This window comes from Panthera leo, chromosome A3, assembly GCF_018350215.1.
Source record: "Panthera leo isolate Ple1 chromosome A3, P.leo_Ple1_pat1.1, whole genome shotgun sequence".
NCBI classification, from domain to species: domain Eukaryota; kingdom Metazoa; phylum Chordata; class Mammalia; order Carnivora; family Felidae; genus Panthera; species Panthera leo.
In genome coordinates, this window is record NC_056681.1 from 65,319,192 (window position 1) to 65,332,157 (window position 12,966).

Genomic DNA, 12,966 nt, shown 5'->3' on the forward strand with positions numbered 1-12,966 from the left:
ATGGAACCCTAGAATGAAAACACAGGACATTCACTTCATGTCCTTTTGTAATTCTTGAATTTTGAACTGGTTGGATCTTATGTTATTTACAGCCTTAATGGTATTTAAGAACATTATTATTTTTTTACCTTTTGACCCCCACCAGTACATATTTTAATCAAAATATTAAATAAAACTTAAAATTATGGTAGCTATTATAGTTCACCTCTCTACACACTCCCTCCCACACATCTGTCTCTATCCATATCCGTGTCTGTGTCCATATCCATATATTCCTGGCTAGGGGAGTCCACTACTGGGCAGATCTCCTGGGACTGTTTATACTCATCTCTTCTTAAGTTGGGAAGGAATGTGAATCAAGAGTTAAGCCTGGATTTTAGCCGCAACCCTGATGAGCCACATGAGTTTGGGTGTCGCTTCACATCTCTGGAGAAAGACTCCACCTCTGTTCGAGGCTTACTTCCATGCGCTGTTCTACTTAGCTTACAGGAACACTGTCAGGATTTATGATTGGTGGGCAGGTGAACTGTCAGTGCGTGTGAAAAGACAGCATTATTCAAATGCAAAGGATTATTATTACCCGCTGAGAGAGAAGGCACAGATCTCAAACCTCCTATAGGAAATTCCACCCTCGGCGGCAGAAGAGCCGTTTGAAACACGAAGCCCAAAGAGCTACCTAACTGTGGCAGTGGCTTCCAAAAAACCAGTGTTTGCAGGGTACCCAGGAAGGCAGGGGCGGGGGTGGGGCGGGGCAGATCACAAACTCCCTGACTGCTGAGTGATGTCAGACTGGTGACCTAGCTTCTCCGTGTCTCAGTGAGCTCTTCCGTCCAATGACGGTTATTAGTACCCACCTCATAGGCTTGTTTTGACGATTAAATGAGTTAATAGACATAGAGCACTTCTAACAACAATGCCTGGCATGTGGGACGTGTTGTGAAAGATACCTCTGTGGGTGGAGATGATGGAAAGAGCTGTTGATTTGTGAAGCACCCAGCCCAGGGCCAGGAACCCCGTGACTTGGCCTCCCAGGGGGAGTGAGTGGTGGAGAAGTCGAGGTGCTGATCGTGCTGCTCTCTGCCCTTGTGCCCCGTACGGTCTCACGGTGGAAGGACTCCCATGAAAGAGCCTGCACTAGCAAAATAGTAGGGCACCAGGTGAATGTTTAAATATCGAGTGCCCTCATCGGCGTTACGGAGCCTTGGCAGGTTAACAAGCACCTTAAGGAGAATCTTTAGCTTGGTTGCAAAAAACATGGAAGGCCATTAGGAGAAAACAGCTATTGGAAATTGTATTTCTGGGGTTTCCTGGCCCCACTAGCAGCCTGGAGTGAGCCTTGTTTGGGACGGAGTTAATACGCTTTTGGCGTCTAGTTCCAGGCTGCAAAACTTCAGGGAATTTGGCATTATCTCATCCAATGTGCTAATCACCAGCCGGGAAGCCATTGCGCCTTCCTGAGGCACTTATCTAAGGCCATTCAGGAGCCCAGCTGTCTGGAAGGTCCCGGGATGGGCTCTCAGGCTTCTCCCGGCCTGCCCCTTGCTGGCCAGCCTCAAGTCATTTCTTATAAAGGACCTGAAAGTGACCGTTCGGCTGCATTAGCAGGAAGGGGCTCACAGGGTTAATGGCTGGGTTCAGATGGTAGGAAGCAGATCAGATATAGGTGCTTATGATAAGGAACGGTGGGGGGGGGGGCGGGGGGAAGTGTCATATTCCTGAGTAGAGAGGAGGGGTAGGGGCAGCCTTGTCCTCTTCTTTCCTTCCACCTGTGTGGTGAGCCCCCTGCTAAACACACATGAGGACATGAAGAGACCTCATGAGCCATCGTACATGTTCACAAGTGAGAAAATTGGGGCTCCGGGAGGCCCCAGGAGGTCATCTGGAGACACGGGCCCAGCCAGACCCAGCACTCGGGCCTTCAGGGTTCCAGTGGCCACACGGTACATTACAGGGGAAAAGCCGGCAGAGCAGGGTCCAAATTGCGCCCTATCATGGGTTTTCCTCTGTGAAATGGCCTGTAGGGTATAATACTGTCAGGAATTACTGAGATAATGTAAAGTCCCTAATATGGCTCATGGAGCACATGTTCCAGAATGTCCAAATTGGTTCTCCACTGTTAGGTCATCAACACGGCTGAGCCTAACTGGGTGTTTGTGGAATCTAAACCTCCAGGAGCACGCACAGGAAACTCAAAAATGAGAATAGTCTACGTGAGTCCAACATGAATCATATAAATTGACCCTCATCAGGGAACTGAGCTCCTAGGGTGGACAGGATAATCAGCAAAGTCTCCCCACCCCCCTTGCCCCAGACCTTGGTTTTGAGAAAGAAAAAAAGAGAGACTTGGATAGATAGACTGTAAGTTGGAGTGGTGTAGGGGGTAACCATCCCCCAGCCCCAGCCATGGTGATGGCGCTTGTGTTGGGGGCCTGAGCATGACTCCAGGGCCAGGTTGAGAAGACTCTGGAAGCCAGAGCCAGCGACGAGAAGTGGCAAACTTGATGATGGCTCAGAGCAAATTCAGCCCCCCAGGAATGACGCGGGGCCATTCTCTGCAGAGGCGCCCCCTGCGTGGAAGCCAGAGGTTTCCAGGCTGCAGCTGGTGCTCACAGCCCTGCCTCTGTCCGCATCTCTGCTTTCACTCCTCGCACCACTGCTGGGGTCCAAGCTCACTCCTCCTCCAGTGGGATTTCAGGACTCTTTCATGCTGACAACCCAGAAGGCAAATAAAACTCATGGACAGAACATGTCGCTGTATGTGGACAAGGAGGGAAGGATAATCCCAAGTCACTGCCAGTTTGAGAGGAAACGAGCAGCGCTGATTGTTCTGGGGCCCGAGCTGCTCCAGGGTGTGAGCCAGGCATCTTGATTCTTTCAGACTTCAGGCACGTATAGGAGGTGGCTGAGGCGCCAAGAATATTTAGTGCAAGAGAGTTGCTGAAATGTCCTAGCCCTGGACAGTGTCTTGCAGGGCACTTTCTATTCTCCAGAGGGGACCAGGGAGCCAGGCTCTGGTTGCACCTCAGACACAGGTTGCACTTGTCAGATGGGCCCTTAGGAAGAGAAGAGGTCCAAGAAGGGGTTTTGGGGACACCATCCCATGCCGTGGGCTTGGAGGCTGTGGCAATGTGACATCTCCAAAATCTAAACCAACACGGCTTTGGATTGGGTTGGGTGTTAAGTTCCTTCTGGTTCTAAAGCACCTGGTTTGAAATGGCTCCAGCTGCACTCGTTCGGAGCAAGGGATCCGAGGTCCGTGCTCCCACCCTGTTTCATATCATCAGGCATTCCCTAGCCGCAAGGGAGCATTCACCAGTGGTATAATTTAGTTCCCAAGCCAGAACCTCATTACCATTAAGAAGGCACTAATCTCGTAAGAGGATTATGCAGGAAATTTGATACAGCAGTTTCCCCCCTCTTTCTTTGCTCTCTCTTTGATGGTTCAGGGTCAAGAATATGACTTATTATTTACTTATTTATTTTATAATCTGTAGCAAGAAGTGCATTGGGTAAAATCCTGGTTCTGGAGCCAAAAGAAAGTTGTGTGTTCTTTGAGCTGTGACCATAGCAGGCAGGCCGTGGTTCCGGGTGTTTGGAATCCTCTTTGGAATCCAAAGCTCAGGTGGTGGTGCCTTCCTCCACTACTCCAGTAGATCCTTCCTCTCTCTTGACCCTGTCTTATAGGCTCCTATTCTGATTTGATGTTTCATCATCTCCCTTCAGCTTTCCAACCCTGGATGCCTTCTCTTTTTCTTCCTGGGTTCCCCCCATGAGACTTCAGTAAGGACCTGTGCTTGGTTAGTGACTTCTTCCTCACTTGCTTCAAGGGGGAGACAACCTAGGTGAAAATCCCTCAGGTAGTTACAAATAACCACATGTTTTAGCCAGAGTCCGAACCCTCCCTGCGGGGAGAGTGTTTTATTGATAGAATGTTCCAGCAAGCATACTAATTTCTCTCTCTTATAAGAAAGAGCCAGGAGATGTTGGTGAGCAATAACATAGAGCTGGAGGAGAAAATCGCCATTGCTGGGAGTTGCTGGTATTGGAATGAGTGGGTTCTAGTTCTGTCTGCCACTTTCCAGTTCGATGATCTCGGGCAAAGCATCCTCAAGTCTCAATTTCTCATCTGAAAAATGGCAGTGATAATATCCACCCCACCAGCCCAGTGCCGGCACTGGGATGGTGCGTGTGAATGCCAGGAAGTGAGATGAGAATGCTCGCAGGGCATTCATGAATCTGGCCATTAAAGCAAGATGCGTCCCAGGTGTAGATGGGACTTTCACCTACCCGCTTTCTCCTGATCTGTGAGGTGTACTGGAAAGACACATCTTCCTTTATATTTGCATTTATTCACCTGTCCACTCATTATCACAGCTACTGAAATCCCTACCACTGTTGTTGCCTGGTACTGCATGTATGGAGGTTTGGTATGTGGCCTTGGCCAGTGGGTATGAGCTCAAGATTCTGCTTTAAAAGCCCCATGTGGCTCTTCCCTGAGTCCCGGACCCGCCGTGTATATGCAAGAACAGCCTGTCCTAACTGACCAGGCTGAGTGGTCTGTGTTCACCCTTCCCTGGACTGTACTGAGGTTTAGGCTTTTGCGGGTATCCTGGCCCTCTGACCTAAAACATCGATCAGTGATTTTTCTTGGGGATGACTCCAGGGGCACTTTCTCCAGGATGGAGTGCACAGGTGGGTAACTTGGCACTTCAGCATCCCTAACCCCTAGAGGCGTGCTTCCCTTTCTGTATCAACTAGACAGAAGCAACCCAGCGCTGGCCAGACTCCAAACTTCTTGTGAAACTTCTGGCTTTTGTTTCTTTTGTTTTCAACGAATCTTTCTTTCCTTATCCTTAGATTCCTGCCATTTTATTATCATAATTATTTTTCAAGTGCCAGGCCTTTGTTTTTGGACCACCCTGGTTTTTCCTTCTGCCCCGTCTTCCATAATCCTACTCCTGTACCTGTCTCTCCCCATGCCACACAGCACCCTGCACCCCCATTTGTCAGACTGCCCTTCCCTGCCAGCTGATTGCTCCTTTGACTGCCTTGGTCTTCCTAGTAACCCTCCACATCCCTTTCCCTAATTGGTAGAGCGTGAACTGGCCCAAGGCATGAATGAAGGGGTACGTTTAATTCCTTTTAGATGTGTTGCACTATTAAATAATGTTTTAAAGATCTAAGGCAATGATACTACCTAGCGTTGATGAAGACGTACGGATTTCTTCCTATGGTGCAAGTGGGGGTGTAATTGATAAGACCTTTCTGGAGGGCAATATGGCAAAAAATATCAAGAACTTTCAAAATATGCATTTGTAAATACATATTTCTTGACCCAGCATTTCCATTTCTAGGTGGGAATGATCATAGATGTATATAAAAGATGTTCTTTTTAGTGTTGTTTAAAATATTGAAAAACTGGAAAATATCCCCAATGGGGGTATGTTGTAGCTACTCAGAAATAGTCCTATTAAACAATTGATTAAAACTCAGCTCATCAATACTGTGGAAGCCTATGCAGTAATGATAATAGAAGTGAATAAATGAAGTGAATTCAGTGCAGAAATTTTCAAAATATATTAAGTGACAAGATTTGCAGGTTATATTGTTATGTTTGGTTTGATGTTGTAACGTTGGACTCTGCTTGGGTGTGAGCCCAGGCTTTGCCACTTACAAGGTGTGTGACTTCTGACACGTTTCTTAACTTCTCTGTGTTTCAGTTTTCATTTAAAAAATTTTTTTTAATGTTTATTATTTATTTTTGGGAGAGAGAGAGAGAGAGAGAGAGAGAGAGACAGAGTACGAGCAGGGGAGGAGCAGAGAGAGAGGGAGACACAGAGTCTGAGGCAGGCTCCAGGCTCTGAGCTGTCAGCATAAAGCCCGATGCGATGCGGGGCTCAAACCCATGAACCGTGAGATCATGACCTGAGCCGAAGTCGGACGCTTAACCCGCTGAGCCACCCAGGCGCCCCATGTATTTCAGTTTTCTTCTCTGTAAAATGAGGGACGAATAGTACCTATTCAAGGGTTATTGATATGATTAAATGATTTAAAAAATGTTCGGTGTTTACACTAGTACTTGGCACAGAAAAAGTATTCAATACATATTAGCTCTATTGTTAAAAATTATTTATACAGAGGCACCTGAATGGCTCAGTCAGTTAAGCGTCTGACTCTTGATTTCGGCTCAAGTCAGGATCTCACAGTTTTGTGAGTTTGAGCCCTGCACTGGGCTCTGCGCTGACAGTGAGGAGCCTGCTTGAGATTCTCCCTCTCCGTCTGCCCTCCCCTGCTCACATTCTTTCTGTCTCTCTCAAAATAGATATATAAACTTAAAAACAGTACTTATACGTACATGTATACATAGACACAAACATGAAAAATTGGAAGGAATATATTGCAACCTGTCTTTGGGGTTGTGAGATTATGGTGATTTTTTTGAGGTTTTGTTTCTATTCTACAATTACTACTATGAACTTTAAAAAAAATTTATTTTTGAGAGATAGAGACAGAATGCAGGGCTCGAACTTATGAACTGCAAGATCATGACCTGAGCCAAAGTCAGACACTTAACCGACTGAGCCACCCAGGAGCCCCTACTATGAACTTTTTAAATAAGAGTGTCACTAAAAATCCATAGGAGCGTACCCAATTGTGGGGGGAGGGTGGTGGAGACTGTTCGGTGAGGAAGTTACTCAATGTGTGCTGAGTGTCTCTGTGTGTATGTGACACGGGTAGGTGCCTGCCCTGGTGGCAGCGGGGGAGGGGACACATGCCTCTACACCACCAGCTGCAACCCCATCCATCCTTTCCAGTAATGGCAGTAGCTAGCTTCTTATTGGGCATTGCAGTTTGCATGTGATAGGACTTTGCAGTTTGCCAATACCATCTGTCAAATATCTTTTCTTATAAAATCCTCAAATAACCCTCAAATTCTGCCAACAATGAGGCTCAAGTAGGTTTAGTGGCCTGACGGCACCCTGGAGGCCTGTGTGTTAAGGCAGTCTCAGTGCTCTGTCTTCCTGCTTTTGCAGAGAGCTGGGAGGGGCAGGGGTCATGTCACGGCCTGCTCTCGGGGTTCTGGGCAAGCAACAGGCAGGGTTTCATCCAGCTGGGGTAGGAACCAGACGAGGCTCAGCCTCCCTGGAATTTCTCCTTTTTAAGCCTGGAGTCGTGCAGAGTTTAAATCAGTTTGGTCTTTGGAGTGTGACAGGAGAAAAGAAGGTGACCCTTTTGTGATTCAGTGACCAGCGGTAGGAATTGCGCAATCATTTTGCGTAATCGGCCGGCCCATAAGGTATCATTAGCTATCTGTCACATAGAAATGTAAGTCCTGTTTTTTTATTTTTTTGGCATTCGTGGGACATGTTTTTGCTACATCAAAGCATTCGCTCCAAATATTTGGGAATGGAGGCGTAAACACCAATCAATCCTGCAACTTGTAGATCTCTATCTTCGGAAGATGGATAGGCTGGGTGGTCCACACCCCCTTCTGGATTTGAAAGTTGACTTTCATCTGAGCCATAAGGATAACATTTATGAGATCAATACCTCACCGGAAGTTTTAGCAAAGAAAGAACAAACTACCCTGGGTCTCAGTCATCCTAACAGATGTTTACTTAGGAAGGACAGGACCCTGGTGGGCAAGTCTCAGAAACTGTTATTAAATGAGAACATCTAAAGGATTCATCTTACACTTTGGGATGCAGCCCTCTATCCCGCTTTCATCCGCAGTTTTTCCCATCTGCCTTATCTCACTCCCAGGCCAGCTCTTTGAGCTGACAATTCAGAAGAACAGAAGAGTCAAGGAGCCTCTGGCTTTGGTGGAGAATGACCGCTGGCTGCAGTTTCACTACGAGGAGGTGGAGACCTGTTTCTGATCTTTGGAATGTCTTGCTTTCCCTTTTGCCCTGCATCAGCACTTACCGCGCATGTCTCCAAAACATGTGCAAGGATGAAAAGCTGTATAAACATCCGTGAAGTTGCCCACAAAGTGTATCCAGTAGCTTGCAAGAATCTGGGGTGTTTGCTGAGGAGAGAATGCAAGTGACAACAGTTCATCGTGTTGGCTTGAATGCTTGGATGGATATTTCATGTTTGAAATGTTGGAGGCGATGAGAAGGAGGTAGGGAAGAAAACCTGGAGTGTAGTCTTCAGTGACAGGAAGATCTGTGTCGAGGGGGAGGCATTTCCTCTCCTGCCTAAACAAAGCACAGGGAGGAGGTAATAATAACCATAATGATGATGGTGGCTTTAATACGTATTTACACCGTCAGGCATAATTTCTGTGCATTTTATATAGATGAACAATAGCCCTATGAGACAGGTCTTGTTGTATCTGTAATTTGCAGATTGAGACTGAGGCGTGAAGGGAGTAATTGACTTGCCCAGGGTCACATGGCTATGACGTGGAGCTGGAGCCCAGGAAGTCTGGCTCCTCAGTCATTTGTGCACCATGTGGTAGGTTTTCCTCTTGACTTAAGAACTCAGCTGGCTCACAACGCTGTCTTTCCTCTGGGGCGGGCGGGGAGGACACCACTTTTATGAGTCAAGGTGTACAGTGTGGATCCAAGAGGACGCGTCGTCCTCGATTGTTACAGCCATGGAGCTGAGTGGCTGTTCCGTTCCTCCAAAGCATGTGGTTTCGGGAATGATTCTTTTCTTCCAGCTTGCTCTCTGCCAGGCTGGCTGGTTGTTAGCATGTGGTTTTTCAGGTTCCTGAGCTGGGGATGGGAGTCCAGGTGATGGAAATGCAGGGCATACATAGTACAGATGGGACGTGGGACATGGGACGTGGGAGGTTGGAGGATGGGGGCCAGAGCTGAATGACACCGTATGGCAAGCTGGTTCATGCAGTTGTTCACCTCGGAGCCTCGAGAGCCCCCAACTTAATGCTTTGAAACCTGTGGTGGTGCATTGGGCAGTGTGGGATGTAATGCAAGTCGTAATTCATTTTTCCAATAAAGCCTCAGACGTGGCTCTCTGGGTAAATGAAGAACAATGGTGACACTGCCAGGAAGCAACAACACAAGGAAGTAATTGCATCAAGATGGGGCTGAGCCATGTCACTGCACAGCCCAGCGCCTCCATAGCGTATGGATCCGGAGTGGCTGTTTCTTTGAAAAGGAATGGGGAGTTTAACAGGGGTTGGAAGTGATCACTGGTCTGGAGAATGCAGATGGAACTGGGATGTGGCACTTTTACAGGACTGGGATGAGCTCAGCAGCAAAATGAAGGAGAAGGCTTTCAGGGGGTGGGACTGCAGGAGTGGATCTTCAATGGGATTTTCCAGCTGACTGTAATGGAAACATCATGGTGCTTCAGTTTTTCTTGGTATGACATCATCGAACAAACAAGAGTCATTGAATACTTCAAGTGCCCAACAGCGCTCCATGTGCTCATGGTGGGAGAGGGGCATCTCGGGGGGGGGTGGGGGGATGCACATACAAGGATGTAGGTGCGGACCGGCCTTTGAGGGGTCCCAGTATTGAGAGCGGGGGTAGGTTCTGGGTGGACGTAGGTCTGAAAGTTTAAGTAGGTTTTATCGAGTTTCAGTCTGTGGGATTGGAAGGAACAGCCTGTGCTGAGGAAGGGAGGGTGGAGTAAGGAAGGCCTGGGGTGGGGTGCCAGTGGGGGGAGAAGGCAGGACGAGAGGGGGACAGGGATGGGGTGGGGAGGGGAGGGGGCCGGTGGCCGGTGGGGGGTCCAGTATGGCTGAAGCAGAGGGATGGGAGAGAGAGTTAGAAATTCCACTTGGGGCTGAGCTTTAAAGAATGTTAAATGCCAACAAGAGAAGTTGTGACTTGTGACAATAGAAATTACAAAACTGAAGATTTTAACTTTGTTATTTGGAAAATGAGGTGCCTAGGGGAACTTTGGTCTTTAAGTCTTGATTCAGGACCCAAATGACATTGAAGTTCTCAAGCTGAAAGCTTCGTTGCTTCATTTATTGAGTTCTTGACTATTCTGAACGCTCTGCTTTATGCATGACGGTTGTAGATTCCCCACCCTGTCCCTGGGGGAATGTACAGTGGTGGTGGCTGGGGGCAGGGGCAAGAGAGGGCCCAGGGTCATGTGGGCCCAGTGGCAGAGGCCAGGTGACAAACCTGGCTTTCGGGCTCTCCTGCAGGATAACAAGCTGAAATGCTCTGAGGCCTAGCTCTGGCTCTCTCACTTCCAGAGAGCTTGTGTGGCTTGATCCCTTACACAAGACTGCAGAGAGCCAGCATCTCTGAGCCTCAAGGGTTGAGGGAGCCAAGCCTGGGATGGGGGTGGGGGTAGGGGGAGAGAGGCGCTGTGTTTAGGACTTCCAAGGCTAGCCTGGGGTCATTCACCCTTCCAAGCCCCCATGCCCTCTGGGTATCTCGTATAGTGTAGGCACACTACCCAATTGTTGTTTTAGAAACTGGTTGATTGATGGAAAGGAGGTGTGGCTTTTGAAAACTGCCCTTTACGTCTAGAGTCACTTTGCTCAACATTGAACACTTAGAAGTTGAAGTAATTATGTCCTCCAAGTTAGAATGCTGAGGAAAGATGGAGTATCACAGCCTGGAGTAGAAACAAGTAACAAATATATTTTTTATTGGTAAGTAGACTCCACACCCAACGTGGGGCTTGAACTCACGACCCAGAGATCGAGAGTTGCACGCTGCACCCGCTGAGCCAGCCAGGCACCCCCAAAGCAAATACTGTTTGAAAAGCTCCTATGCGTGGGGTCCTTAACTAGGGCCCGGGGGCTGAAAGACAGAAGGAAAGAGGGGAGTATAGAGCGGGGTCATGCCCCTGCAAGCTCCCTGTGGCGTCTACCTGAGGACCAGTAATACAGGTGAGAGGAGACTTCCTGACAACCTAAACGATGCTCAGTGCCAGAGGAAGGGCCCCATGGAGAATCCTGGAGGAGGTGTGAGGAGTCAGGCTGGGCCCCAGAGTACAGTGTGAGGCTGGAGGCCAGCACGTGTGGGGGAGCTCAGGCAGCCTGGTGGCTGGGTGGGCCTGCCTGGAGCACGGGGCCTTTGCGGTGGGGAGGAGCACAGGGAGCCGAATGTCACCCTGTGGGCAGAGAGAGGTGTGGGAAAAGAGGCATCGTGATGACCGTGTGGTACATCCATCAGTTGGGTTTGCGTGTGGAGGGTGGATGAGTTCTGGGGAGTAGAAGGGAAGCTCTGGGGTCCTCAGGCCCGATTCTGTGAGGGCTGGCCCTGGGGGATGGGAATGCAAACAAAGCGTGGGCCCGGCAGCCTCTGAAGAAGGATTTGAGGGGCTCAGTGACTGACCAGATGTGAGGGGCCCAGTGTGGGAGGACCCCGAGACGGCCTTTGTCCAGCGCTCTGTCTTTCCGAATTCTTTGTAGGTATGCCTTCGGAAGTTCTTGCATGAAGTCAGGGTGTACTGGTTGTTGTGTACATCAAATGTGTGTGTGTACAAACACATGCAGAGGCGAGAAAGCTGTGTTCCCACCACCTCCGGAGGCGGGGGGGGGGAAGGTAATTTTGTTGTTTGCGCGGAGCCCGTGGCATTTGAAGAGCACTACTTTCCAGTGAAGGAAGCCTGAGCTAGCCCTGGGGAGCGGTGCTGCGGCTCTAGGGGAAATTAGAAAAGCAGCCAGAACTGTGCACTCGCTGGCTGCCCCAGGAGATACAGTCAGGGAGAGTGTGCAGTGAAGGGTGACTGCCCGCGGTCCCCAACTCTGCAAGGTTACTTTCTTCCTTTCGCCCGGCTGTGGATGCCCTGGAAGAACTCTGGGCAAGAGAGAGCCTTGTGCCGCGGGCTGTGCGCTTTCAGCCTGGTTAACTTGGCAGGTGAGGTAGCGAGAGGTGCATTTGGGGATGTTGTGGACCAGGAGGTATGGATCTATGTCCCTCACTGCATGTGCTGCATGATGGAGGATTAACCCTCCTAAAACTGGTTTCTGTTTTCTCCCTTAGGAGTGTTTATTTTTAACCTTCTCTCTCTGTTAGGAGAGCTGCTTCTTAGCTCTGCATATTGGCAATGATGCCCTTATGCAAAACATAAACTCGCATTAATAATTACCCTTGTTCCTATGATTGGTATGTAATGGCCTAAACAAAAGGATACGCCAAATATGTGAAGTTTCTCGTTAGTCTTCTGATTGGGACGGTCACTTCCTTGTAACTAACACCTGTTACCAACCCTCACCCCAATTGTACAGGTGCCATGCGGGGCCTGGGGAGACAAAGGTGGATGGGGGCCTGTTCTGCAAGAGCCCAGGCTCCCACGGAAGTTGTTCCTCGTTGTCAAGCCCTGTGTGCCCCAGGAGACTTGGCGGAGAGGGAAGCGGGCTCAGCTAGGGCTTGGAGCACTGGAGTGAATTCCCAGGGCTGTGATTCTTAAAGTTGAGAAACTGGTCCTGACAGCCACATCCTTCCCAGTGCCCCAAACAGCACACCCGGGGCCGCCAGGTTTTTCAGCAGTGACCTTGATTCTCTGCTCTTTCTGGATAAAGAGAAATTAGAATTTGTTGGAAAATATTTCGTGCGGCGGCTGAAACGTTGAATTCACTTTCTCGGACAGACTATTGCAAGCTTTGGATCCCATTACATTGGGAAGCCTGTTATTCACCGCCAGGTTAACGAATGAAAGAATCAGAGTAACTTGGATCGAGAGGAGAATTGAGTGGTCGGTTTGCGCATATTTGGCTCATTAGATACCAGGGTCAGTGTCACACCCTATGAGAGTCACCCACAGCAATAATTTGTGGGGGTGGGGAGGCAGAGAGGAAGTCACGAGTGGGCCATGACAGTGTCCCCTCCCCCGTCCCTGCTTGGTGTGAATGCCAGCCACAAGTTTCCAAGGAGGACACCTTCCATGTGTCTGTGACAGGCAGCTTCAGGTTTTCCATAGCTATTCCTTTGGCTGCATTCTATTTCCCAGCTCGCTCCCTGGGTCCAGTTCCTCCTCTGGTGGCATGCTCTGCTCTGCCTCTGGCACCATGGAGGCATCTGAGAT

The 12,966-nt window shown here is 49.1% G+C and overlaps 1 protein-coding gene across 4 annotated transcripts in view; it reads left to right on the forward strand.

Moving 5' to 3' along the window:
• PRKCE (protein kinase C epsilon) overlaps positions 1–12,966 on the forward strand; it is a 498,956-nt gene that overhangs the window by 152,874 nt on the left and 333,116 nt on the right. The window contains exon 1 of one of the 4 annotated variants that reach the window (XM_042932184.1): positions 2,066–2,210. The exons of the other annotated variants lie outside the window; for them this stretch is intronic. Coding sequence (XP_042788118.1) covers positions 2,196–2,210 — 15 coding nt within the window. The 5' untranslated portion in view covers positions 2,066–2,195. Of the gene's footprint in view, positions 1–2,065; positions 2,211–12,966 lie in introns of those variants that run through there. 4 annotated transcript variants of the gene reach the window in all.